Here is a 26,157-nt window from a genome sequence, read left to right as displayed (position 1 = left end):
CACAGATTGTGCTGGATCCAGTTGTTAATGAGGCTGAGCTCAGACCCCAGAAGCAAAGCAGTTCTCAGTCTGAATGTTCACCTGGAGTGGGGTGCAGGTCAGAGCCCCTGGGGAGGCCTGGCCAGCCCTGGCTCACCTGGGGGGCAGCACAGCAGCCACATCTGGCTCCCAGGCCAGCCCTGGCACACCTGGGGGGCAGCACAGCAGCCACACCTGGCTCTCGGGCCGGCCCTGGCTCACCTGGGGGGCAGCACAGCAGCCACATCTGGCTCCCGGGCTGGCCCTGGCACACCTGGGGGGCAGCACAGCAGCCACATCTGGCTCCCAGGCCGGCCCTGGCACACCTGGGGGGCAGCACAGCAGCCACATCTGGCTCCCAGGCCGGCCCTGGCTCACCTGGGGGGCAGCACAGCAGCCACACCTGGCTCTCGGGCCGGCCCCAAGGCTGGGAAACCTTCCCTGGAGCCCCTCTCTGGGCAGGGCAGGGCTGGCCAGGAGCATCCCACAAAGGCTTTGGGATGTGCCCGCAGGCAGGAGCCCCTTCCCGGAGCCCCCAGCAGTGCTGGAGCAGCAGCACCAGCAGCCTGCACCAGCATTCCTTCATCATCCTCAGCGGCTCTAGGAAGGGAGCAGCAGGGCCTGGGCACAAGGCTGGCTCTGCAGCCTGCTGTGGCTCTGACCTGCACAATGCTCCCTCCATTCCCGTGTTTACCCTGACCCTCATTATCTCTCTGAACAGACAACCACAGCTAATTTAGTTTGAACAAAGCTAGAAATAAAAGGATAATCAGGTTATCCCAAATGACAGCTGCAACATCTGTATTTTCTGATACACTGGCACATTTGTTTTACAGAATATTGTAGTGAATCTGAAAACTTGTCAATGATATTTCTTTTGTCCCTTCCTCAAAGGAGCAATAGTTGGCTCTCCAAAAGAATATAAATTGATGCCAAATGTTGGAAACAGGGTTTTTCTGCAATATCTGTCCTTCGTTCCTGACTTTGTGCAGAAGCCCCCTCCCTGCAGCAGTGAGCACACGTGGCCCCAGCCTTTCCCTGGCTGGTGGGCAGAGTCTGGAGCTGCCTTCTGCAACCTTCACATCCCCATCGAGTTGAGTTTCCATCCAGAGCCCCTGACGGAGCTGCCCCAGGCCCAGAGCTCAGCACTCGCTGGCCCAGCCCCTCGGGGTCTCCTGCCCAGAGCCCTGGTGGGACAGTGGATGTCACAGTGCCACAGCAGTGCTGTGCCACAGAGGGTGTCACAGTGCCACAGCAGTGCTGTGCCACAGAGGGTGTCACAGTGCTGGCTCCAGCACTGGGCACACATTGTGCCACCAAGCCTGTTGGTTTAACTGCAGGAAAATGGATAGATCTGTCAGCTGGGGTGGCAGCCACTGTGCCACCCACCGCGCTGTCCCCTGCCCAGCCCACCATGCTGTCCCCTGCCCAGCCCTGCCTCTGAGGGTGCATGAGGGCCTCTGGCTCTCCTGGAGGCCTCGGCAGGACCCCTCTGTCCTGCGCCCTCCTGGCCACGTGGATCATTTGTCTGCACACACAACTCCCTTGTGGCTCTCCTGAGGCCACCCACAGCTCCTCATCCCCCAGAGCATCCCTGACAGGCACGGGCAGAGCCCCTGGCCCCTGTGCCCAGGTTCTGGGCGCAGGATCTGGCCCCCAGCCAGGGTCTCTGTGCAGGTGCTGGAACAGGTCCCGGCAAGCAAAGCTGCACAACAATTGCAGATTTTCTATTTATGCTCTTTTTTGCTTTCAGCTCTTTAGCTCTGCTTATTCTGCAGGGATTATGTGCTACTCACTGCTGGCCTATTGCTTCAGTATTTTAATTCCTTTTTTAGCTGTAAACCCATTTTCCACACTCTTTCAAGGAAAGCAGCAGCCACCACCAATTGCTGCTCCTGGACTGAGGCCAAAGGCAGGGCAGCGTCTTCCCAGCTCCAGGGCAGGAGCTGTGCAGGGCCCTGGCACCAGGAGGTGCTGGCTTTGCAGACTGTGACAGTGGAGACTCTTCCTGAAGTCCTGATTAACTTGGGGCAGCTCGTGCTACAGATTTCACTTTCCCAGGGGTGTTGCTTTTATCCCAGTCAGTGGCTGTGGCTCCCTGCGTGCCTGGCTGTGGTTGTGCCAAAGGGTGCCCTGCCAGTACAGCAGAAGGTGCTGGCTTGGGTGACAGTCCATAATTCCCCAATTTTCATTTAAATTGAGCTTTGTGCTGCCTTGATGAGGGAATGTATTAAAGCCGGGATGGCTGATGGTTTTTAAATAAATTCCAAGATGAATTCCACACATATCCTGCATTAATGTGGAAGGTGGAGATAGAGGCTGGGGTGAGCTGAAGCAGAAAGTATACTGTAAATTGAGGCTTGGCACCGAATATAAATGGCAAAGGTTGCTGCCTGCCAATAACAGTAAATCAGCCTGAGCAGCACAGCGATAAGCAGCGAGATGGATTTGCTCCTGCCCGGGTGGGCCGAGGGGCAGCCCTGGCACTGAGGGGCACTGAGGGGCACGGCGGGCACACGGGCTGTGCTGGCCTGGGGACACAGCAGTGCCACACGAGCCTCCCTGCTGCCATGGTGCCGAGTGGGGCTGCCCAGCCACAGCTCCCCTCGGGCTCAGCTGAGCTGCCTGTGAGGCAGAAACCCAGCGGGAGCACAGTGGGGCTGAGCTCAGAGCTCCTCACACAGGAATGCTGTGCCACTGGACCCTGGGCTGTCCCACCCTGTGCTGCCGTGCCCAGCTGGCACAGGCTCCCCATGCTCCAGGGGCACAGTGAGCTGCCCGGGCACAGGGAGGCTGCCCCAGGTCATGGCCTGCTCTGGGGCACCCAGCACAGTTCTGCAGCCCTGGGGAAGGCCCAGATCCATGGCAGCAATGGGGGACAGCAGCTCTGGGCTGCCAGGACTGGGGATCTGCACTGGCTCCAAGTTCCTCCGGGAGCCCCAGCTGGAGCAGGGTGCTGCCAGCGATGCTGGGCTGCAGCATTTGCTTCTCAAAGGCAGAGCAGCCCCAAGGTCGCACACAGAGGAATCTTCAGGAGTTAGTGCTAGCACTAATCCCAGGTCTGAGACTCAGGAACAAGTCCTGGTTTGTAAAAACATCCCCCAAATCATCCATGTCAGCACGCTGTTCCCAGGCTGGGTTTTGCCGTGACAGCAGCCTGATTCCTCTGACCTGGAGGATTATTCCAGATTTATGCTGGGATGTGAGAAAACCAAGGACTGATCAGGCCTGATGGGAGCAACAGAAGGCTGTATTTGTATTACCCAGCTGTCTTCCTCACATGTCCCTAATAATTAAAACCTTTTAACATAATAATTTTGCAAACAGATTTATCACAAATGGTCTGACAGCCAGTCTGCTCCTGGAAATCAACCCTCCCATCCCCAGCTGGGAGGAATCCACAGTACAGGGCTTTTGTGGTGGCCATCCCAGTCCCCTTGGCTCTCTCTTGGTCCTCTCCCAAGGAAGGTGAAGTCAAACAGTCTCAGACACTTCTCCTTGGGGCAGGAATGGCCCCAGTCCCCCTAAGGTTTAGGTGGGCAACTTTCAACCTGCAGAAGCTGTTTTCCAGGAAATGATGAGCACTCAGTGAAACTCCATGGGAGTGCCATTGCCTCAGGTCCTTGAAGATCAATTTCCACGAGGATCACTCCAGCTGTGCTCTTGGCAAGGTGATGTGATTCTCTTCTGTGTAAACAGCCATAACTTCAGAATTACCCAGGAAAGACAAGAGACCCCAAGAGATGTGTAAATGACCAACTGTCTCATTAATCAGACACAAATGCAAGCCCAGCAATGGCTCTGGTTGCTGAGCTGGAAAATGCTTAAATTTATTTATTGAGACAGCAGGAACAGTGGATCCCTGGCCAGGACTGCGAGATCCAGAGCTGGGATGTGGCCGTGCTGGCAGCTGGCTCTGCAGTGCTGCTGGCCTGGGCACCCATGTCCTGCACTGGAGTTTGTTCCTGCCTCACCCGAGCCAGTCTCAGCCCTTGCACCAGCGGCAATCAGAGCCAGGAGCGCCCTGGGAGCTGGACCCCCCATTTGCACAGGGCTGCCCTGTTTGGGACTGTGGCACCGTCTGCCTTGATCAGCAGGAGCACAGGCACAGCAGAGCCGGGATGTGCCTGCATCCCTGAGAGCTACAGCCAGGCTGTGCCATCCATCCTCCCAGGTTGCCATGCCAACCAAGAGGAGACAAGAACCGATGTAATTTGCAGAATCACCCTCTTGACACAGAATCCAAGCAGCTTGTGAGAAGTAGGGTGAAAGATGTCAAGGGATCAGGGAGAGGCTCTCAGTGCCTCTCTGCATGCAGTGCCTGGCTGTGTTCCATTTCCCAGAAAGGATTCTGACACCTCTGCTGCGGAGCTGGAAGTACAGGACCCAGACACCAGCCCATGGGAAGGTCACCTGGCAGGGGGAAGCAGCTGGGATCCATGGCAAATCCCAGCACAGTGTGCCTCAGCATCTGGTGCTGTGATGACCTGGCTGGGTCCAAGCCCAATGCTGGGAACTGCCTCAGGAACTTCAGTCTCCTTCCCCATTGCAAGGAGAGGAGGGATGGGAATGGTGAAAATTGCAAAGCCCTTTCTGCTCCTCATCCTCTTATTGTCATGCTTGAAGGGACTATGGATGATGAAGGCTCAGCATCGTTCCTCTGACCAGCTTCTGCCTGACCTTGCAGCCCAAGGAGGTTCTTTCCCTGGAGAGACATCCCCAGGGCTGGAGGTGACTGCCTGTGCTGAAGGTCTTGCTCAATAGCTGATCGCAGCCATGAGGGACAATCCATCATGTCCAGCCATCCCTGGAGCCCTCCAGGTTTGTCTTTCTGAGTGCACATCCTATTTTCCTATTTGTGTCCTATGCCATGACTCTGGGAACGCTGGAGCTCCATGCTGTGCTGCCAGGAGCAGGGCCTGCCCAGTGTGGTGCCACAGGCCAAACAGCCCATGCAGTGGGGAGCAGGGCATGTCCCCACTCACAGGAACCACCTGTGCCATCTCCTTGTGCCCAGCTGCAGGTGTCCCCCAGCCAGGGAGGTCACAGAGGTAAAAAAGAAAAAAAGAATATTTCTTCAAAATTCCTGTGGTGATGCTCCATTTTCCTCTTCAGCAGCCTCAGCTCCTCATTTCTTTGCAGCTCTGTGCAGCTGCCACCCCGTGCAGCGTGCTCCAGCCTGGGTCCCACTGGCTGCAGACACCCTGTCCCTGCCCTGTGTGCTGTGTTCCTGCTGGGGCTCTGCTCCCGCCTGGGCTCCTTCCTTGCCAGTGTGACGGACGTGGAAAACGAGTCACGGGCCCTCAGTGTCCTGAACAGCTGCACAACATTTAATGCCATGTTCCTGCTTCAGCCTCTGATCTGAAATCTGAAGAAATACAGATTGCTTTTGGAAGAGGTTTTGGGGTTTTCATGGCTGCCTGGAGCATCTGGGATTACAGGATCAGGTCAGCATCTCAGCACTGGGCTGCCATCATCACCAATCAATATCCCAAATTACCTCTCCACACCAAAGGTGCTGTGCTAATTTTCATGGATCCCCTGCATTTCATGCCCTTGGTGTCCTGTCATGCACTGGTAGTTTTAGCCCACAAGCTGGAGTGCAATATGCTTATGAGTAATAGCATCTTATTGGAGTGTAAAGATGTTCCTATTTCGCTGATTTATCCTGCACTTAAACTAATTCAGAATTCACTTACTTCAGAAGTACTGGAAGCAAAATGCTCTCTGTAAATAGCCTCGCTTTTCTAAACTGATATCGCTGAATGGGAAGATGGAATAACTCGCACTATCTATTTTCCCTCAGAGGGAGCATCGCTGTATTATTTTGACTGTTTTCCATAATGAGAGCTATAGTTGATTCTTTTCTAAGAAAGGCTCATGGTCTGGGAAGGACTATTTGACCTTTACGGCAGAGTTTTTAGAAGCTCTGCTCAGGTGAAGCTGAAGTTTGTTTCAGGAGCATCAGGCATCCCCTCTGCTTCCAGCCCTGCACAGTGGGTTCTGAGTCACACAGTGCAAGCCCTGAGCCCCTTCTTTGGCATCATGAGGGCTTTCAGCTTTTCCTTTCCTTGAACATCCCCAAGACTCTCTCCAGTTTATGGGCAATCTCTTCTCACATCATGGAAGAAAACCCGCACCTGGTCAAGAGTGCTTGGATTGCTCAGCTGCAGCAGAAAGAGGCACAGCTGGAAAGGGGGAACCAAGGAAGGGGCAGGGGATGTTCCCAGCCCAGTGCTGGCCAGCCATGGGACAGGGACAGGGAGAGCAGGTGGGAAAGGGCCCAGTGATCCCTGCACAGGTATTTCCACCTCCATCACAGTGTCCTTTCCCTGCCCCGTCCTGAGCTCTGGGCAGACACATCTGCCTTTCCTTCTGGGTCGCTGCTCCAGTTTGGAGCCAGTCCAGGAGCTCCCCACAGTGCCTGCTGGCGATTGGAGAGGTGCTGGGAGCTGAGTGCCGCAGCCAGGACAGAGCTGGCCCGTGCTGGCCAGCCTGCCAGAGCTGCTGGAAGAGGGAGCAGAGGCTCGAGGGGTGCTGAGGGCTGGGCTGCTCTGCTCGTGGCTGCCGTGTGCCACAGCCCTGCCACAGCTGCCAGCCAGGCCGAGCCCTGCGGGTGCCAGCCCGGGGGACAGGGGAAGGTGCAGGTACAGCAGGGCAGGGGGCAAGGGCAGCCTGGCTGTGGCCCTGACAGCCCTGGGAGGAGGCGGTGTGAGGACAAGGGGCTGTTCCCTCAGATCTGTGGGCTGGAACTGCAAGGAACACCCCGGCCTGACATGCACTGACACCAGCTTGCCCAGTCAGTCCCTTGGCACACAGCAAGAGTTTTCTGCTCCCAAATGAAGCCAAATGTTTTTTACATGAGTTGGTTCTACCTGGGACTCACTCCTGCAGCTGGACTGGATCACAAACTGAATGCATTTGCTGTGTTCTCACAGCAGGGGATAAGCTCAGGTTGCAGGATTCATCAGAGAGAACTACATGTGGCAAGCACCCATTTTGTTTCCTGGTCCTTCTCATCATCCCTCAGTGTGCTGTCCTCCAGAGCAGGACTGCTCCACCTCTGGCAGCTATGGGATGGGAAATGTCATCTCCAGGGAATGCTTTCAGACTCAATCCCAGGTGAAATAATTCAAAATCCTGAAAGAAAGAGTCCCTCAGGAGCCAAGAGAGCAGAGCCCTGCCAAGGAGGTGGCATGGGTGTTTCTGAAGAATAAATCTTAGTGGTAGCACACTGGGTACCTTGTTACCAGGCAGAGTGATAAATTAGGCAGCTCACGGAAGAGCTACAGAAATTATGAGGTAGGTGGAGGATCTATCTAATAAGCAGGGATTACATTACTGAAATCAGCAGGGCTTGGCTGAATGGCAGGTGATGAGGGAGAAGGAACCATACAGGGAAGGGGAGGGATGAGAAGAGCAGATGATTTACAGGGACTCACGCTGGGCATGGCTGTTGCCAGCAAAGGGCAGCAGTGGCTCTCTTTGCTCCGTGGCCCAAGAAGGGCACACGAGGGAGAAGGAAGGCAGAAGAAAAGCACCTTGGCTGGTGCTCAGGGGGAGCTGAATCCCCTTGGACACACGGCTGCAGAGACTGGACGGGCCATTCCCTCTCTGCAGGCTACGACAGGGCACGATGAGCAGCTCAGAGCAGGACAGGAGCCAGCTGCCCGAGGTGGGCTGGGGGCTGCACACCTGCAGTGGCACCTGGGCACAGACCGTCCTCGCTGGCCCGTCAGGAAGCGCAGGAGGTGCTGTCCATCTCCCGTCCTGCAGCAGGGCATGGGCTGTGCAGCATGTGGCCCATCTCCTTGGGCAGCCAAGCTGCCCAGCCAGGGAGCTCTGCAGTGGCTCACGCAGCTGGTGAAGGGCATTTTAGAAAGCACAGAATATGTTGATGAAACATTTCTAATCCAGCCTCCTGATACTGATGTGGCAGCAGGCCATGCAGCAGATGAGCTGTGCCCAAGGCCCTCAGCTCTGCGCTGTTTGGTAGGCATGCCCCACTTCTTGCCATTTCAGGATTTCCGCCAGCGCTTTAGGGACTCTGCCAGCACGGAGTGAGCAGGGCACTGGCACTGGGAGCCACAGGGGGCAGGTGGCAGCGAGCAGGGAGGCCAGGCGGTCTCCTGGCTGTCCTGTTATATGTTTGTCCTTGCCTGACTGGCTGCATGTGTCCCGGTGGCTCAGAATGAGCTCCCTGCAGCAACTGTGCAGTCCGTGGCAGCAGCAGGACAGGCCATGCTTGAGTCACAGCTGCCCTGGAGGCAGCCCTGGATGTGAAACTGAAGCCACGCAGCTGGGGCTGCTCTCTGTGTGATGCACCCTCTGCAGCCTCTGCCAGCCTCCATCAGCCTCTGCAGCCGCCAGCCCTGTGTGTCATGCCCTCATCAGGGCTGGGATCCGGCACTGTGACTTCTGAAACTGGGATCAAAGTCACTCGGGGACCACAGGCGGCCTCTGTCTCCCTCCCTGCCCCCGTTTCCCTCATGATACACTCAGATACTTTGCAAATCTGAGACTGCTTCTCTGTGGACGCTGTCTTCCCCTTTTCTGAGTATCACCACTGTTTAGCCCGGGATGGAGTCAGCCAACCAACACCGTGTTCAGCACAGACTTGGCATGTCATCCTGTTGTGCAATCAGCGAAGGGCTGCCCGTGCAAGCCCTGCTCCTCATTCTGTAAGAACCGAGATTAGAGTGGGAGATTATCTCCTGATCCTGAGCAGATAGAGCCACTCACCCACGGACAGACGGGGCGGGGGCTGCAGTGCCCTTCCCACGGGGCCAGTCCATGCCCAGGGAATATCGGGGGCACCCGGGAGGGCACCGGGGCTCGCACCGAGCCTGCAGGGACAGAACAGGCTGCTCAGGGGGGACCGAGCCTGCAGGGACAGAACAGGCTGCTCAGGTGGGACCGAGCCTGCAGGGACAGAACAGGCTGCTCGGGGGCTCGGACCGAGCCTGCAGGGAGGGATGGGGCTGCTCAGGTCTGACCCGAGCCTGCAGGCAGTGAGGGAAGGGCTGCTCAGGGGCTCGCACCGAGCCTGCAGGGAGGGCTGGGGCTGCTCGGGAGGTTGGACAGAGCCTGCAGTGAGGGAAGGGCTGCTCAGGTCTGACCCGAGCCTGCAGGGAGGGAAGGGCTGCTCGGGAGGTTGGACAGAGCCTGCAGGCAGTGAGGGAAGGGCTGCCCGGGGGCTCGCACCGAGCCTGCAGCCCCTGGGCGGGATCCCGTCGGGCCGAGCCCGGAGCAGCCCCGCTGCCAGGGCCGCGTCCCGGCCGTGCTGGCTGGGCCCAGGCTGCCACGGCCTCTGGGTGCCTCCATCTGCATCCCCCAAGGAAAGACGAGGCTGGCCCTCCGCAGCACCGCAGGGATCTGGGCTGGCTGAAGGAAAAGCTGCGGGAGGAGGGGGAGCCCCAGAACTGCAAGGGGAGGTTTAGAGGGAACAGATCTGTAATTCAGTTGTGCAACAATGGACGGAAAATTTCCTGGTTTCAGTATTTTCTTGGCTTTCCTAAGGGCTTGTTTGTCCCAACAGTGACAGAAGAAACCAAGGATTCTGAAGCTCCTGCGTTCCCGTGTTTGCCATAGCTGCTCTGATTGCTGGACAGAGGGAGCCAGGGGTGTTGAGCACCTTTGAGTGAGCAAAGGCAAACTTCAGGAGCTGGTGGGACCCGAGGGACCATCTGTGTCACCTGCGAGTGTCCCTTTGCTCACCTCTGCTAGCACACACCTCTCGGGCTGAGTGGCTTTCCTCTGGCTCCACTTTCAGCACTGCACCCTGAATAAACCACCTTCCACAGCATATTTGTGGTACACGCATTTTTCTAAGTCCAAGAGCTGTTCCTTTTTATAGCAACTGAGAACAGCACATCAGTGAAACAGTGGGTTTGGTGCCTGAGCAGCTTGCCCAGTGATGTCTTCTTCCACCTTTGTAATTTTAGGTCAAAGAAATGAATGCAGGTTCCCAGACTGGGCCGTTTAGATCACTGGAGCTGCTACTAACAACCATCAGAATTACCAATGACTCTAAACCTGAAGCTGTTTCTATGAATGGGAAAATGGTTTGACAGAGTGGAATGCCACTGCAAAGCATCTTGAGTGCCTTGTTTGACTGGAGTTTAAATGTCATTGCATTTTTCTGGTTTTTTGCTATTCAGTATATATTTACAAACTTTATTCATTCCCTGAAGGATGTAGAGCACTGTGTGCATTAATCCACTTCTTTCCAAGGTGTTTCATTGCTTCCGTTGACAAGTAAATAATGAGGAGGAATTATGGGAGGTTAGTCTCTGAAGTTTCCTGAAAAATATATTCCTAGTGTTTGTAAAAGTCAGGAAATTGAGGTGATAATCTCTGGAATTTAGTCCTTAGATTCTCAGGCCAGAGACTCTCCTGCAGGGACCCATCCTGGCTCCCAGCTGGGCCCAGTTCTTTACAAAGAATTCCAGTTGCAGTGTAAAGCCTTCAAAGAGAAGTGTCCTGTGATATTCCTTCACAAATTATTACAAAAGGAAATTATTGTCCCTGTTAAAATACACCCTTTTCATTGCACTCAAATGAGTCTAATTCCAGATTCTCCTCAATGGGTCTTGTTAAGCCTTTGATAGATTAGAGAGCCCCTTCCTGTTAGAGGGCTCCTGCTCTGATCGGTGCTTGTGAATGACAACAGGAGCATGGAACTAGAAGGGACAGCTTGGGCCATCAAATCCCATTTCCCTGCAATTGCTGGCAATGATGTTATAAAGTCCATTTCAAACTCAATCTTAAAACTAATTGCATACCTTGCCCCCAACGCTCCTCTCAGGAATCTGTTCCAGAACAACATTTCTCCCACTGTTAGAAACCATCTGATTTCCAGCCAAAAGTTATTTGTGCCAACTCATACCTCTTTGGTTTCGTGCCAGTACAGACTATTATCTGAGGCCATTTTCCTCCTTTCTTGGTGCTCATCTGCCTGTGCATTTGGAGAGCAGGGACATGCTCTCCAGCTCCCTTCCCTTGGCCAAATACACCCAGGCCCCCTCAGAGGGGCTCTGCAGTCTGAAGATGCCCTCGGAGCGCTCCTCTGCCAGTTTCTGCTCCTGCAGCAAAGGTGTGAGAACACTGGAGCAGCAAATGCCATGTCTGAGCAGTGAGCTGCCAGCACTCAGTCATCTCAGCCCTGGAGTGGAGTTCTGCTTGCCCCATCACCAGGCCACTCGGCCTTGCACAGCTGCAGCAGGGCAGCAGCGCCTCTGAAAGGCCTTCCCAGCCCCCTGAGTGTCACCCATGCTCCAGCTGCAGCCTGGTCACCAGCACGTGCAGCCAGAGCCTGGCAGCTGCTGCAGGGCAGGGCCCCCAGCTGCCGACCACGACTCACTGACATGTCCCCATAACCAAGATCCTGGGACAAATCCCAGCACTGCTGTCCCTGTGGGGATGAGAGCACCGCAGGCATATTGCCCAGGTCACTCCAAGTGACTGAACTGAGAAAAAACTGCATGCCAGGGGTGGCTGCTCCATGGCTGCCCAGATTCCTTTCCCTTTGTCCAAACCAACTGATCTTGATCCCTGCCGAAATGTGGGGCATGAACTAGGTGAGCTACCCAGCCAACCCACCCAGGGAATTCTCAGCTGGCCCTGCTGGCTTGGCCTCTGCTGCCTGCCTGGAAGTGCTCCCATTGCTAATTGATGTGCCTGCAGAGGCAGGTATGCAGGGTAAATACAGAAGCCTTTAAGAGCAGAACTGTCAAATAAAGTGTTACACTCCATCAGCTCCTATTGCATCCATGGCTGAACAGCACCAGCCAGCATTGGATAACACTCAGATCTGCTCATGGATGCGTTTGACATCCACGCAGGAGAAATACACACTCTGTGATGAATCAGGAGCCGGAGCAGCAGGCATTTAAGGATGAACCATTTGTTTTAGAGGGCTTCACATTCCGGTTATAAAATTTGCTCTGGGCTGGAAGCTGGTGCCCAAGAAGAAATGGTCTCTGTGTTCTGTGTGGTTTGCTGTAAATCCTGTTGGCCTCCTGTGCAGCACGTCATGGGAGCTGGAGCCACAGGGATTCAGGCTGGGGGGTTCTGCTAAGCACTGCAGTTTGGGTGTGTTCTCCGTGTCAGAAAGACCAAAGCACGGTGACTTCATTAAATAGAGTCTAGTTTGAGGTTTATCTTAATTTTGAAACTGAAAACTATTTGGGTTTTGGCTTGGGTTGAGTTAGGTTTTTTTGATATTGGGAAACTCAGGAGCAGGCTTGTGCTGCCAGCAGGCTCTCTGTGGGTTCTCCAGTGTGGAATAGACATATCTCCATGTATGAGAAGGATTCATCTCTCTCAAGGCAAATCCATGCATGCCAGAACCATTACACGAGAGGCCATGTGTGTGTGCTGAGCAGAGCAGCCAAGTGAGCCTGCACTGTCAGGGCCTCCTGGGAGCGTCCGTCTGTCCCCAGCCCTGCCGGGTGACCCACGCTGCACCCGCTGCCATTCTCGTTCAAGGTTCAAGCCTGATTTCCGAGTTCCAGCAGCCCTGCTGTGGGCTGGGGCAGTCCAGGACAGTGCCTGGGGGCTGCCCGAGGCCAGGAGCTGCTGCTGGGGCAGCCGTGCCGCTCCTGCAGCGCCGGGCAGGGACGTGAGGCTGCGCTCCTGTCAGCTCCCGTTAGTCCCCAAACGCTCACATTACTGTAATGCAGCTGGAAAGGAATCCACGAGTTACAGAAAATGATTTACGGGACACAAGACACTGCATTTCAGAGGTCTCATGTGTGCCATAAAAAATATATTATGAAGGAATTATCTCCATTGGAACTGGAGCTACACAGGGAGAACACATGTCCAGCTGAGAGCAGCATTGAGCTTTTGTTCATTATGGGAAACATTGGTGCTTTTCCTCCTTTTTATATGAGTACATTTCTCAGCTCTGGGTAGCTACCTAACATTGGCACTTCACTTTTTCCAAATGTTGCTTTTGCAATGAGACCGAGCCTAGCTGGGAGCCCGAAGGTGCATTGCTCTGTGGAGCTGGCAGTCCTGAGGGATTTAGGTCAGGTGAAGAATAAAGTCAGGGCTCTGAATTTTAGGAAAGCAAACCGCCAGCTCTTCAAGGAGCTGGTCAATGAGACCCCTGGGAAACTGCCCTCGGGGACAAGGAGCAGAGCAGAGCTGGCAGGTCTTTAAGGGCACTTTCCATAGAGCGCAAGAGCTCATGATCCCCAGGCACAAGAAATTGGGCAACAAAGGCAGAAATCTGACATGGCTGCGGTGGGACCTGCTGGCCAAACTCGAGGGGAGGAAGGAAATGCACAGGCAGTAGAAACAGAAAGAGTTATTGTGGGAAAAGTACAGGGAAACTGCCCGGCTGTGTAGGGATGGAAGCAGGAAGGCCAAGGCTGGAGCTGAGCTTGGGCAGGGACATACAGAATAACAAGAAGGGCCTCTACAGATATGTCAGCTGGAAAGGGAGCTCAAAGAGAGCAGGGGCAGCACAAGGGGAAATGGCTTCACACTTACAGAGGACAAGGTTAGATTGGATATATGGATATGGAAGGAATTGTTCCCTGTGAGGGTGGGCAGGCCCTGGCACAGGTGCCCAGAGAATCTGTGGCTCTCCTTGGATCCCTGGGAGCGTTCCAGGCCAGGCTGGGTGGGGCTGGAGCAGCCTGGGATGGTGGAAGATGTGGGGCAGGATGCCAAGGGCTGTGACATGCCCCAATATCCCAGGGCAACACTCATGATGGAGAAACTCTGAGAGACCTCAGACGAGGTACGGAGAAAGCTGAGAGACAATAATGCATTCCTTCCCCTCACAAAACACATCCTAATGCCAAACCTGAGAACTGGAGGTGGGAAGTGACAAAACGTGGAGCTGGAAAGAGGTGATGGCTGCTCCAGAAAACTGTGAGGAGGGAGGCTGTCAGCCCCAACCTGCTCCACCAAGGCTGGGGACAGAGTTCCTGGAAGAACATCGTGAAAGGGTGTAATTGGCCTCATCTACTAGTGCAGCTCCTGGCACCCAAAATATGAACCCTCCATGCTCCAAATCAAGTTCCTGCCTGCCCCTGCCCACGGTCTGCCACCTCTCCTCAGGATCCCAGGGGAAAGCAGGCTGCCCTGAGAACCTGTCCCAGATCCCCATAAGGCCGGAACCAAGGCACCCGGGCCGTGCTGCGTGGGGCTGTCCCGGAGGATCTGTCCCTTGGCAGCTGCAGGCTCAGTGCAGGAGCCATGGGCTGGGGACAGAACAGACTGCGGGGAGCTGGAGGGGAGCAGGGCAGAACATGGGGCCAAGGAGCTGTGGCACGGTGGTTTTGCAGGGGAAAGGAGGAGGATTTGTAGGGTGCAGCTGACACCGGCCCTGTTTCTGGGGCCGAGCAGGTGCGGCCCGGCGGGTGGGTCTGGGCAGCAGACGGGGCGGGAGCGGTGTGGGGCGGCCGAGGGCTGGCGGCGGCGAGCAGCGTGTGCCGGCGGGACCGCGGCAGCGGGGCCTGCCCGGGCTGGGCGTCTCGGGGCTCCCCGGCCGCGGCTCCGCGGTGCTGCCCGGGGAGGGCTCTCCGGTATCCCCGACCGCTGTCCGCGGTGCTCCCCGGCCGCGGCTCCGCGGTGCTGCCCGGCCCGGGGCTCTCCGGTATCCCCGACCGCTGTCCGCGGTGCTCCCCGGCCGCGGCTCCGCGCCGCCGCCGCCGCCGCCGCCCGGCCCGGCCCGGCGCGCTCCCCGCGCACTCGGCGGCGGCGGCGGCGGCGGCGGGGGCGGGCCGGGCCCTCCCCGCGCCGGGAACGCGCTCCCGCCTCCCACCCGGCACAAAGTTTCGCGGCAGGAACTCGGGCGGCAACAGTGCGGAGCCCGTGGCACCGGAGCGCGGCCGTGCGGAGCCCCAGCGCCCCGGTACCCGGCGGGGGCCGGCGGCGACCGTGCCATGCGGGGCCCCCCCCCACCGGCGGCGGCGGGGCGGGCGGGCAGCGGCGCCCCATGCGGCTGGGGCGGCCGGGCGGCGGCTGACACCATGTGCGCCCGGTGCCCGGGGCGAGGAGCGGGGAGCAGCCATGTCCCCCCCCGCCCAGCCGGGGGTGCCGGGCGGGCGCGGCTCTAAGGGGCCCCCGGCGCGGAAGCTGCTCTGCATGTGCAGCCTCTCCCTGTGCCTCACCTACCTGTGCTACAGCCTGATGGGGGGCACCGGCCCGGCCGCCCTGCGCTCCCCCGCCGCGCTCCCCGCCTCGGCGGCCCCCGGGGCCCCGCGCTCCCCCACCGCCTTCCCCGCCACGGCGGCCCCGCGCTCCGCCGGCGCCCCGGGCCCCTCGGCCGCTCCGCCGCGGGCCTCCAACGGCAGCCGGGAAGGGGCGGCGGACACCTGGCTGCGGGCGCAGCTCGCCCCCGGGGAGGTGATCACGGCGCAGAGCGGAGCCTTCGAGAGGGACCCGCAGGAGTCGAGCACCACGGACGAGGAGCTGAGCCGGGCCGGCAGCCCGGGCAGCCGCGGCGGCGGCGGCAGCAGCACCACGCCGGACTACGGGGAGAAGCGGCTGCCGCAAGCCCTCATCATCGGGGTGAAGAAGGGCGGGACGCGGGCGCTGCTGGAGGCCATCCGGGCGCACCCCGACGTGCGGGCCGTGGGCACCGAGCCCCACTTCTTCGACAGGAACTACGAGAAGGGGCTGGAGTGGTACAGGTGAGGGCGGGGGCTGCGGCGCCATCCGCGGCCGCGGCGGCAGGAACGCGTGTCCGTGCCGGGCGGGGGGAGCCCCGGCGCCGTCCCGAGGGTCCCCGCTGCCCCCGGGCGAGCTCCGGGACCCCGCGGGGCCGGGGCGGGCGGGTCGGCGGGGCCGCGCCTGGCAGCGGCGGAAAGCGCGCTGTTCTGGGGGGAAAGCAGGAAATCTCCGGTAACATCCCTCTCGGCTGCTCGGAGTGCGTGAGCATGCCGTAGCAGTTCAGCTGCAGTCGGTGTAAAATACGCCTAAATAGGTCGGTAATTAATAATTACTGAAATAAACAAGATCGCAAGTTATCCAGGTGCTGCTAGGGCTGAAGGATGCTGCCTTCATGTGAGCACAGGCTTTGCTTCACAAATAGGGTTTACTCTTTATTCAACAAGTTCCACGTTAGGAAGTTTTTCCATTGACAAGATCTAATTCTGTTTGTGAAGAAGTCTGTAAATACTGCTGAGTGGCTCTGGGTAACATTTTAAAGGAATTTTATGCTAAAAGTCCTGGTTATTAGAAAACACTGGACTGCAGTAAGGAAGTGTTAAATGTCTTGACAGGTTTAGGAAATCAGTGGATTGTGATGGCTCAGTGTTTTTCTCTCTCTTTAAAAATTTCTGAGCAGAATGCAGCACATCAGTAGAACTTAAAAACTCCCAGTAGCTCTGTAGTTCATGGTTCAAAGCAAACCATACTGGTTCTTGGTAAAAAGTGGTCTATGGCTGAGCTGGTGAAATTCTTGTTGTGGCTAGTATGGCAGCTTCTTAGTTGCTCTGCAAACGAAGCTGAAAATGAGAGAAGGCAGGGAAGTTACTGCCTGGATTATCTGGTCCCTCGTTATTAAAATAAATTACATGGTCTGCGTATCAGGGGTGTTTAAAGGTGAGAAACTCCAGGCAGTCTTCTGTGGGCATTGTGGAAGGAAAGTCTTCGTAACACTTGGTGTGGCATCTGCTTGGCTGTGGTGAAATGCTGTGGGATTGTCTGGAGGGATTTCATGAAAGTGGACACCAGCACTGAGAAAGTGAGGGTGTCCCTGAGAGTGTTTTTGGTTTGCTGCTCTGATGGGGGGAAGAGCTAAAGGACTGGATATAGTTATTGTGTTTATAGATATAATTTCAGACACAGTATTTTGTTGTATTTAATTTTCTTGGAGGAAAGGCTTAACCTTGAAAAGTAAGTTTAGAAAACTGGCTAGAAGAGGATAGAAAGTGGCACATAAAAAAAGTTTGGCTTCATTTAAAACAGGCAGAAGAAGATCAAGCACTGAATATGATGAGCAGTTGCTTTTTCATCTTTAAAGTTATGCTACTAGAAAAGGGCTAGTGAGTGGGTGTAGCTCCTCTCATGGAGTAAGAGGCACACACAGGTTTCCATTTACAGAATGCAGTTTGGTATTTTCTATCCCTGCAGCAGCTCTCTGGGCTGTGCTGCTCATTTCAAGCCCTGCAGCTCTGTGGGATGGGTAAGGGATGGCTGGTGCTCCGCGCCGTGTCAGCCCTGCCTGCCTGGCCTGCAGGTACCTTCACACCTGCCCAACACAAACTGGTGCTTCTCCCCTCCCTCACGAGTGCCCAGCCCTGCAGGGCAGGACATTGCTGGTGCTCTGAGCCTCAGCAGCAGCCACAGCTGCCCTGGGGCTGTACTGGTGCCAGGCTGTCGTCATGGGCTGGCTTTTAGTGTCACACAAACACAGACTAAGAACAGAGTGGGGAAAGCTCACCGTCCATCCCAGCAGCTGCTTCTTCCTGACCTCTGAGATTACCTGACTGAGTGCACTAGGGAGGCTGACAGCTCATAGCTGTGCCCCAGGTAGAGTAATTAGAGATCTTTTTCCTGTCCACAGAAATGTCAATTTTTTTTAAGCAAAGAAGCAACTATTGAAGTTACCTCCTTATGGTGACTTCTGCATTACACACTGTGAGCTTTTAACACGGTCAGATTTTTTCTTACACAGTGAAAAAACAGAATGGCAGACCTTCAGGGTTCCTTGCTTAGTTGTTCAGTCACCAGATCATCTGCCAGCCTCGAGGGCTGGAGGAAAGAGAAATGCCTTCTCCACCTTGGTTTCTCCTGTAAAATGGAGACGGCGCCAGGGCTTTGCCATTTCTTTGTGTGTGCTCCATGCTGCATCACCTGTGTCTTTGCTGCCTTGAGACTGAAAAGCCCTAAACGCTCTGGATGTGTGGTCCAGGATCTCTCTCAGTGGCTGGAGCTGCTGCAGGCACTGGGCCAGGGGGTGCCAGTCTGTGCTGCTGGGGACAGGTGCCATGCAGGATGGCAGTTCCACACTGCCTGCTCTGCTTTTTGCTGGCAACCTGTAGGGAAAGCTGAAGGTTTGTATGTCTCTGATCTCTTTAGCTCAGTTCATGTGGCAACTGCAAACAGAGGTCTTTCCACACACGAACTGGTGCAAACTGGGCCAAGATTAGTTTTGGTTAGTTTCTGTCATGCTGCCAGGGTTGTTTGTGTGGCTGCAGTTTATGGTTCTGTCCGTCCTAATGCTGGGCTGTCTGAAGGACAAGTTCCATGGTACAGCTTTCCTTAAACGAGATCCAGGCTTCCTCTGCTGTTCCTTTGTAAGCCGTTGTCTTTAACCTGCTCTGTCCCTCCGCAGGATATGCCAGCTTTCCTGCAGGAGCTGCTGCTGGTTTGTAGCCAGTGTCCAAGTGTCCCCCTGCTCCCTGCCGTGCTCAGGCACAGTGATCTCCATGTCCCCCATGGCCAGGCTGCACCGTGGGCATTTGCTCTCTCCAGTGTGATGCTCATGCCTCAGTGGGCATGGCCTGCGCCAGGAGCTCTGCCCTGAGCTGTCCTGCGCTTGGGAAAGCACTGAGAGCCTTTCTCAGAGCACAGAAAGGATGGCAGAATGACACAGAGGCCTCTGAGACCAGGCAATGGAGATTACATCCATAAATGCTCATTACAAGCGCCGGCACAGCATTTGGGACATGTCTGAGTTCCCTGCCTGCGCGTGGATCAAGGGCACACGGTTGTGTGGGGATGCTGTGCATGGTGGGAGCTGCAGGCTGCCTGCAGTGTCCCACCCCCGGGCAGGTTTGTGTCCCCGTGGTGCTGGGGGCCTCGGGTCAGTCTCAGAGGGGACAGGGGTGTGCGGGCAGCCCTGCAGCCGCGGTGGGGCCGGGGCTCTGTGTCACTGGGGATGGAGGGGAGGTGATCCTGCCTGCAGGACCAGTGGCCACGCTGCCCTGCGCCTGCGGGTTCACTGTGCAGATCCAGTGCCTCGGGGTGCTCAGATGCTCCTGGTGACTGCCCTGGGGGTTTTGGAAGAGAGATGCTCAGGTGGCTGTGTGGAGGGAGTGGGAGCTCCAAGCCATAGGGAGGGCTTTAGTTGTGTCTTTCTGCTGGTGCAAATGACCAGCACAGGAGACCTCACCACCTGGGCACCCTTGAGGTTTTGTGAGCTGAGTGGAGCAGCCCAGTGCTCCCAGCCACCATCCCCAGCTGTCTGCAGGCTCAGCATGGTGAGGGGATTCAGTTCTGTCACATTTCCCTCTCAAGGCTATCTTGACATCCTACCTTTAGCAGAAAAACTGGGGATTTGTAACAATATTTTGAAAACAAACTCGTGGTTTTAACACGAATGTAATTTCCATAACACAAAAAGGACACCTGATAGTGGTGAGTTGAAATTGAATTTTAAGGTTTGCTGGTTGGAAGAGTTAAATGCTGTGTGTACATGCACATTGCTTTACTCCTTGCTTCCTCCTCAGTGGAGCCCTCATGGAGAGGCTGCAGCAATATCTGTGATTAGATCGCATTCCCCTCGCTGCCTGGTCTCCAGTGCTGAGTGCTTGGACGGGGTGTAGCTGTGTGCGTGGAGTGGCCCCGCTGCAGGAGCAGTCACCATGACAGGAGTGGAGTGGCTTGCATGTCTAATGCTATTTGCACTGCTTGTCTGGGTTTTTGGAGTGTTCTCCCGAGCAGTCAGGCCTGCGTGTTATGTGGTGAGCTGCTGGCCTCATACAAATAATGAATAATGCCATGGCAGGAGCTCTTTCCTCAGCAAAAGGCACGTGCTCAGGGTGAGCAGCTCCTGCAGCCGCGGGCCGTGGCTCGGAGCTGGCGCTGCCAGTCCCGTCCCGGGGATGCTGCGTTGGTCTGTGCGGGCAGGTGGCTGTTGTGTGTTGTTATTTGTGCCAGGGTCTCTGCTCCCCACGGGCCATCTCACCCTCCTTCCTGTGCTGGGGCAGTGGGGCCAGCCCTGCATGCCCAGGGACGATCCAGCCTTGGCTTTTGCTGCCATGGCTGCTGGCAGGAATTGTGTCCAGGGGTGTGTGCGGGGACCCTCCTCCAGCGTCCCCTGCCAGCTGCTGGGCAGCAATAGCCTGGGGCCATTTCAGCCTCATCCCACACAGTGTCACCTCACAGCTGTGAGCTGTACCTCGCTGTGAGCTGTAATTGTGTTGCTGGCTAATGCCTGTGCTCTTCTGATCAGCTCAGGGCATTCAGGAAATCAAACCCTTTCCATCAGCGCTGTGAGCCTGTGCTGGCGGCACTGTGGGAACACCTACAATGGAAGGATGGATTGGGGTCTGCTCTTGCCCACAGGCACAGCTGCAGAGCCTGGGAACTGCTGTGTTTCTCTGCAAAAGGCCTTCCCAGAGTGCTGTACCCACTGCACTTCTGGTAACTTAGGGAAAGTGTATTGATTTTGTTTCTGGGCCCTGCTGTGAGTTGGTTTTGCTGAAATGTAGTGACTCAGCTGCCTCTCTCCTCTGTGGACCCAGCGTATTGGACTTTGCCGACATCGGGGTCAGCTCTGGGCTGGGGACTGCGAGCAGGGGTCAGGCTTTGTGCTGGCTGGCTCCCGCTTTCGCCCATCTGGGGACTGATGAGAGGCCGCTCCAGCAGCAGGCATGGATTTCCTTCTGCATCCTGCAGCTACTGCAGTGAATCTGCTGTGTGCCAGAGCTCAGGGTCTCCTGGCTCTGCCCTGCCTTGTGTGCTGTGCCAGGGAACCTCCCTGCACCCTTCCTGGGCAGCAGTTGTCTCCCTCCTTTCTGCTCTGCTTTAGCTCAAGCGATGGGGTGAAGGAATGAATTGTGTGTATTTGCAGTGTTTTATCACCTGATGGTGGTTATCCACATGCTGCTCAGTTGTAGCCATGGGAATGGCAGCTGCGCTCAGCACCTGCAGCCCCTGTGTGCTGCTCTGGCTCTTCCTGCAAAGAGAGTGAGAGAAGTGCCAGGGCCAGCGCTGCCAGGAGGGCTCTGGAGCCCCAGCTCCTGCAGGGCTTGTCCCTCCATGGGGAGCGTGTTTGTGGGTGACAGTGAGCGCAGGGCGCTGAGAGAAAGCTGGAGCGGGGTGGAGGCACAGGGTGCTCTCTGTGCCCTCGCAGCCCCCGGGCACTGCCCCCTCTGCCTGGCACGGAGGTGCCCGGCCCCGTTCCCTCAAATGGTGGGATGGGGTGGCCAGGGTGACATCCTGGGCCCTGCCCTGCTGCCACTCTGGTCCCAGGGTGTGTGAGGGGCCGGGAGCAGCACACCGCTCTCCTGGAGGGCTGTGGGCACAGGGCTCAGCACACCAGCCACGCGTGCCGGGGCTGCCTCTGCCATGGACTGGGAACAGCCCTTGGAGCACGTGGGAAACCAACCAGCACGTGTCACCAGCCCAGAATCATTGAACTGTGGCACTGCAGTCTCAAGAACATCCTTTCTCTAGGATTTTGCTCAATTACCCACTTTGTAACCAGGCTGGTGCTTTGGTGCTAATGGTTTGTGTTGTCTGGGATGTCAAAATTTGTGAGCTTCGCTCTCTTTGTGAGCACACTACTGCTCGTGCATGTAGAGTTACAGAAAACTCAGAAACAGGCCTGGGGAAAAGCAGCCCCTTGGAGAAGCAAGAGGGGAGTGCTGGGTGGTCACATTCCGTGGTTTAAACGATGCACCTGAGCCCTGCTGGCTCCCTGGCTGGCAGGGCTCACTCTGCTCTGCGCCAGGCCCGGACTGCCAGAGAAGGAACAGCAGCTTCTCAAAGAGAGTTATGGGCAAAGGCTTTATATTTTCAAAGTCAAAATTCCAACACAAATTTGTGACACCTTGTATTGACAAAGGTCAGAGTCTTTTTCTTTTCATGGGTTTCTTTTGCCTCTTCTTTTCATGGGGACTCCTTTTCTCTGAGTCATTATTTCATGCACTTCAGCAGAAATTTTATTGCTTTGGGGGCTGGGCTGGTTCATGTGGGACATTTCTCACTGCTCAGACGGTGATACACAGAGGTAATTTCTTTCAAATGATTTTTGCTTGAAGGGTTTCAATGAATTGTGAAGGGTGTGAGGGTATGAGCATGAATGAATGGCTGAAACATTTGTATGGAGTCCAGGCGAGGAACCTCCATGATCAAACTTTCCAGAGCATCCAGTGTGGATGCTGTAATTTCACTGCTGTGTGCATGTGAGCAGGAGCTCATTTTAGGCTTTTAATCCCCTTTTAAATAAGTATCATTTAGGGTTGTATGGGGTTTAAATTGGTTTCCCCTATATTTAAAGAAGTTTAAAGGAGCCCCAGAATTGCAAGAGTCGGTTCAATCGCAGTGATAAATTCCTGTTTAGACCACAGGTGTCTGTCAGGAGCATGGGCGAGCGGCAGGATGGGCCCTGACCCTGCTCGAGCAGCTGCTCTCCCTGGCATGGCCGAGCTCAGACTCTGCTCCACGGTGGCACTCGGGCACTGCTCCCCCATTTGTTAGTTAGGCAGCTGCAGCTTCCAAGCTGAAGGAGAGTCTTGAAAGCTAGCTGTAGAAGGCTGGGGAAAAATTCACACTTATGAAAAGAGAGAAGAAAAAAAGCCAAAAAACAGCCCTCAGAAAAACCCTCCAACCTTTTTTTCCAAAGTCTCCCATTTCCCTCCCCAGTGTTAAAACACCAATTTAGTAAATGTTGCAAGGCACAGTGTTTCCCCCCTTGTCATATTATACATCCAGGCATCAAGGATGGATCATAAACTTGCTCTTTATGGCTTTAACATTTCAATTGCTAGTCACATTTTATGTAAATTAAGGTATTTACCTTGACAAGCTCTCCTGTGAAGTACGGTACTTCTTTACAGAATATATTTGGCAATATAAACAGGCCAAATGCTGGGGGTGGATGCAAAATTCACAATTGATTTTTACAGCTAAGTAGGATCCTCCCAAAATATACTGGAGTTGTCTGCTCCAATCTTGTCAGTGCCTGGAGAAACTGAGGCAGGGGGACCTGGGGGAAGAGGAAATAGCAAAGGGACATCAGTTATAGCCACCGACCTACTAAACAGAACTAGCTCTGGATAAAAATAACTCCATCTGCCAGACTTTATTTTGTATTACAGAGATTGCTATAACACATTTCAAGCCAAAATCTGATTTCCATTCCCTTCAGAGCCAGGCTGGACTGGACTTGGCCCCCTCCTTTATTAGCAGTAATTATTTTGGATGCGAGCAGAGCAGCGCTGCTGTGATAGCCCAGATCTGCAGTTCTCCTTTGTTTTAGAGTGTATTTCCTTTCATCTTGCATTGAGATGTGTACACTAATATATTTAGTATTAGTGCTCATCCACATCTGCAAATGACTTTATTTCAGCCCCAGCTCTGCCCTCTCTGTATTTGCTCTTGATGGACACTCATATAATTAAGCTGAGCCGTGAGCACGCTCGTGGGAAGCCAACGTCAGCATCAGGCCTGGGTGTTAAACCACGGCTGGATTGCACAGCCCCACAGCAGGAGCTGAGGATTGCACAGCCCCAGCAGGAGCTGCCCCCCATCCAGCCAGGCTGAGTCACTGCTCAGCCCAGTGTCTGTGCCAGCCAGCATGGGCCGTGCACCAGAGCAGGAGCTGGGCATGGCACAGCCAGAGCAGGAGCTGGGCATGGCACAGCCCCAGAGCAGGAGCTGGGCATGGCACAGCCCCACAGCTGGAGCTGGGCATGGCACAGCGCCAGCAGGAGGTGGGCATTGCACAGCTCACAGCCCCACAGCCGGAGCTGGGCATGGCACAGCCCCATCGGGAGCTGGGCATGGCACAGTGCCAGCAGGAGGTGGGCATGGCACAGCCCCAGAGCAGGAGCTGGGCATGGCACAGTGCCAGCAGGAGGTGGGCATTGCACAGCCCCATCGGGAGCTGGGCATGGCACAGTGCCAGCAGGAGGTGGGCACTGCACAGCTCACAGCCCCACAGCCGGAGCTGGGCATGGCACAGCCCCAGCGGGCGCTGCCGCCATGCAGCCAGGCTGAGCAGACCCACCCAGCCTGTGCCAGCCAGCATGGGCCGTGCACCAGCCCCAGCCCCTTTAGGCTCCCCCAGGTGTGCCCCGGAGGCTCAGCTGCTGCCCCCCCTGGGCCCCAGACATGTGGGAAGGGGTCTCCTCCCAGCTCAGCCCTGGGTGGAAGGTGCTGCCTCACCGGTGCAGGTGACAAACTGTCAATTGCTCGGCCCTGGTCCTGCTTGTTCAACAGCAAACCGACCGTTTTCCATCCCAAGTGCTGACTCAAGAGATGCTGGTGGCAGACCTATGGATCCTGGAGTCGTTGCTGCTGGAGGTCTTTAAGTGGCTGTTGGTTCATCCCTCCTTGGTCTGCTCCCCAGGGAGCACCAGCATCGATCCCACAGTGCACTGTCAGCACTCACAACCTTCAAGCTCATTTTAGGGCTCTTTATTTGTACCCTTTTAATTCCTGAATTACCAATCACCACCTCTGCCTCATGCTCTGTGGCACTGGAGCTTGCGGAGCCAGAGGATGCACTGAGGAGCACCGGTACATACGGAAAGGGCTCTGGGTACCCTAGCAAAGGGCTGTGCCTCCTCTGCATGAGCTGCTCACCCTGCACAGAAAGGCAGGAGCAGGAGGGGCAGGAGGGCAGAGATGGAGGATGCACAGCCCTGAGATGGGGCAGGAGGGCAGAGATGGAGGAATGCAGAGCCCTGAGATGGGGCAGGAGGGCAGAGATGGAGGATGCACAGCCCTGAGATGGGGCAGGAGGGCAGAGATGGAGGAATGCAGAGCCCTGAGATGGGGCAGGAGGGCAGAGATGGAGGATGCACAGCCCTGAGATGGGGCAGGAGGGCAGAGACTGAGGATGCACAGCTCTGAGATGGGGCAGGAGGGCAGAGATTGAGGATGCACAGCCCTGAGATGGGGCAGGAGGGCAGAGATTGAGGATGCACAGCCCTGAGATGGGGCAGGAGGGCAGAGGTGGAGGATGCACAGCCCTGAGATGGGGCAGCTGCTGTTTGGCTGCTCATCCTGTGCTGCCAGTGTGGGGAAGAGGCTGCAGCAGCTCTGTTGCTGGGTCTGCTGCACACGCTGGGATCTGGAGTGGTAAGGGCTCCTTACTCAGCTCAAAATCATCTAGACCCTCCCCAAAAAATCGAAACACTGGAAAAATGCCTGAGGCAACAACTTCATTGGTAAACTAAAGCATCTTGCTGAGAATATCATAGACCCAGCAAATCATAATGCAATTTCCTATGCAAAAAGGGTTTATCTCTATCTAAATATTATTCTGCACTGTTACTCATTGTAGGGAAGTTATTGCTCTCCTAGGTTAACTGATTGAACTTCGGAAATAGAGCTGCAAGCTTATTGTACAGACGGGAGCTTGACTTTTATTGCTCCTAAATTGTAGTGATACTATTAGATGTGAGTAAAACATACACTCCATTAGAAAATATTTAAGTTTGGTACCACTTTGAAATTAAAAAAGATTAAAAGAAGCATTTCTTCAGTCTAGTCCGCCATGAAATTGGAGTCTATTTGGTATGTGAAATGTGTGATACAAATAGCCTAACAATTAATGACAAAGGAAGAGCTGGGATGGATTTATGGCTTAAAGTACCCTGGATTTCACAAGGCTGGAGTGGCAGCAAGGGAAATGTGTTATTAGATCATTACAGGCTTTTCTGCGAGAGCCACTGCTGCTAAAGTTGCGGCAAGGTGTTTTATTATTACTCTGTTCCCACATAATACTCTGAAGCACTCTCGTCTTGGGATACGGTTGTCTCAGTGGGAGGCAATCCATGTCTCTGCTGCGGATGGGTTCCTTTGGAAAACCTTATCAGGAACTCCTCAGCCGTTTTTTTTACAGTAGGCAGTGGTGAAGTGCTTTCCATGGCCAGGCTGTGTAAGGAGCCTGTTGATCAGTGTGTCAGTTCAGTGCATTGCCATGGCCAGGCCGTGTAAGGAGCCTGTTGATCAGTGTGTGAGTTCAGTGCTTTCCATGGCCAGGCCATGTAAGGATCCTGTTGATCAGTGTGTCAGTTCAGTGGATTCCTATGGCCAGGCTGTGTAGGGAGTCTGTTGATCAGTGTGTCAGTTCAGTGCATTGCCATGGCCAGGCCGTGTAAGGAGCCTGTTGATCAGTGTGTGAGCTCAGTGCATTCCCATGGCCAGGCCGTGTAAGGAGCCTGTTGATCAGTGTGTCAGTTCAGTGCATTTCCACGGCCAGGCCGTGTAAGG

At 55.5% G+C, this 26,157-nt stretch overlaps 1 protein-coding gene across 1 annotated transcript in view; it reads left to right on the top strand.

The window, feature by feature from the left end:
- The first annotated feature begins 14,754 nt into the window (after positions 1-14,754).
- HS3ST4 (heparan sulfate-glucosamine 3-sulfotransferase 4) overlaps positions 14,755-26,157 on the top strand; it is a 54,874-nt gene continuing 43,471 nt past the window's right edge. Inside the window, exon 1 of the mRNA XM_074552726.1 lies at positions 14,755-15,671. Coding sequence (XP_074408827.1) covers positions 15,049-15,671 — 623 coding nt within the window. The 5' untranslated portion in view covers positions 14,755-15,048. The remainder of the gene's footprint in view (positions 15,672-26,157) is intronic.

This window comes from Zonotrichia albicollis, chromosome 16 (assembly GCF_047830755.1).
Source record: "Zonotrichia albicollis isolate bZonAlb1 chromosome 16, bZonAlb1.hap1, whole genome shotgun sequence".
NCBI lineage: Eukaryota > Metazoa > Chordata > Aves > Passeriformes > Passerellidae > Zonotrichia > Zonotrichia albicollis.
This window is presented reverse-complemented; position numbering and strand designations above follow the sequence as displayed.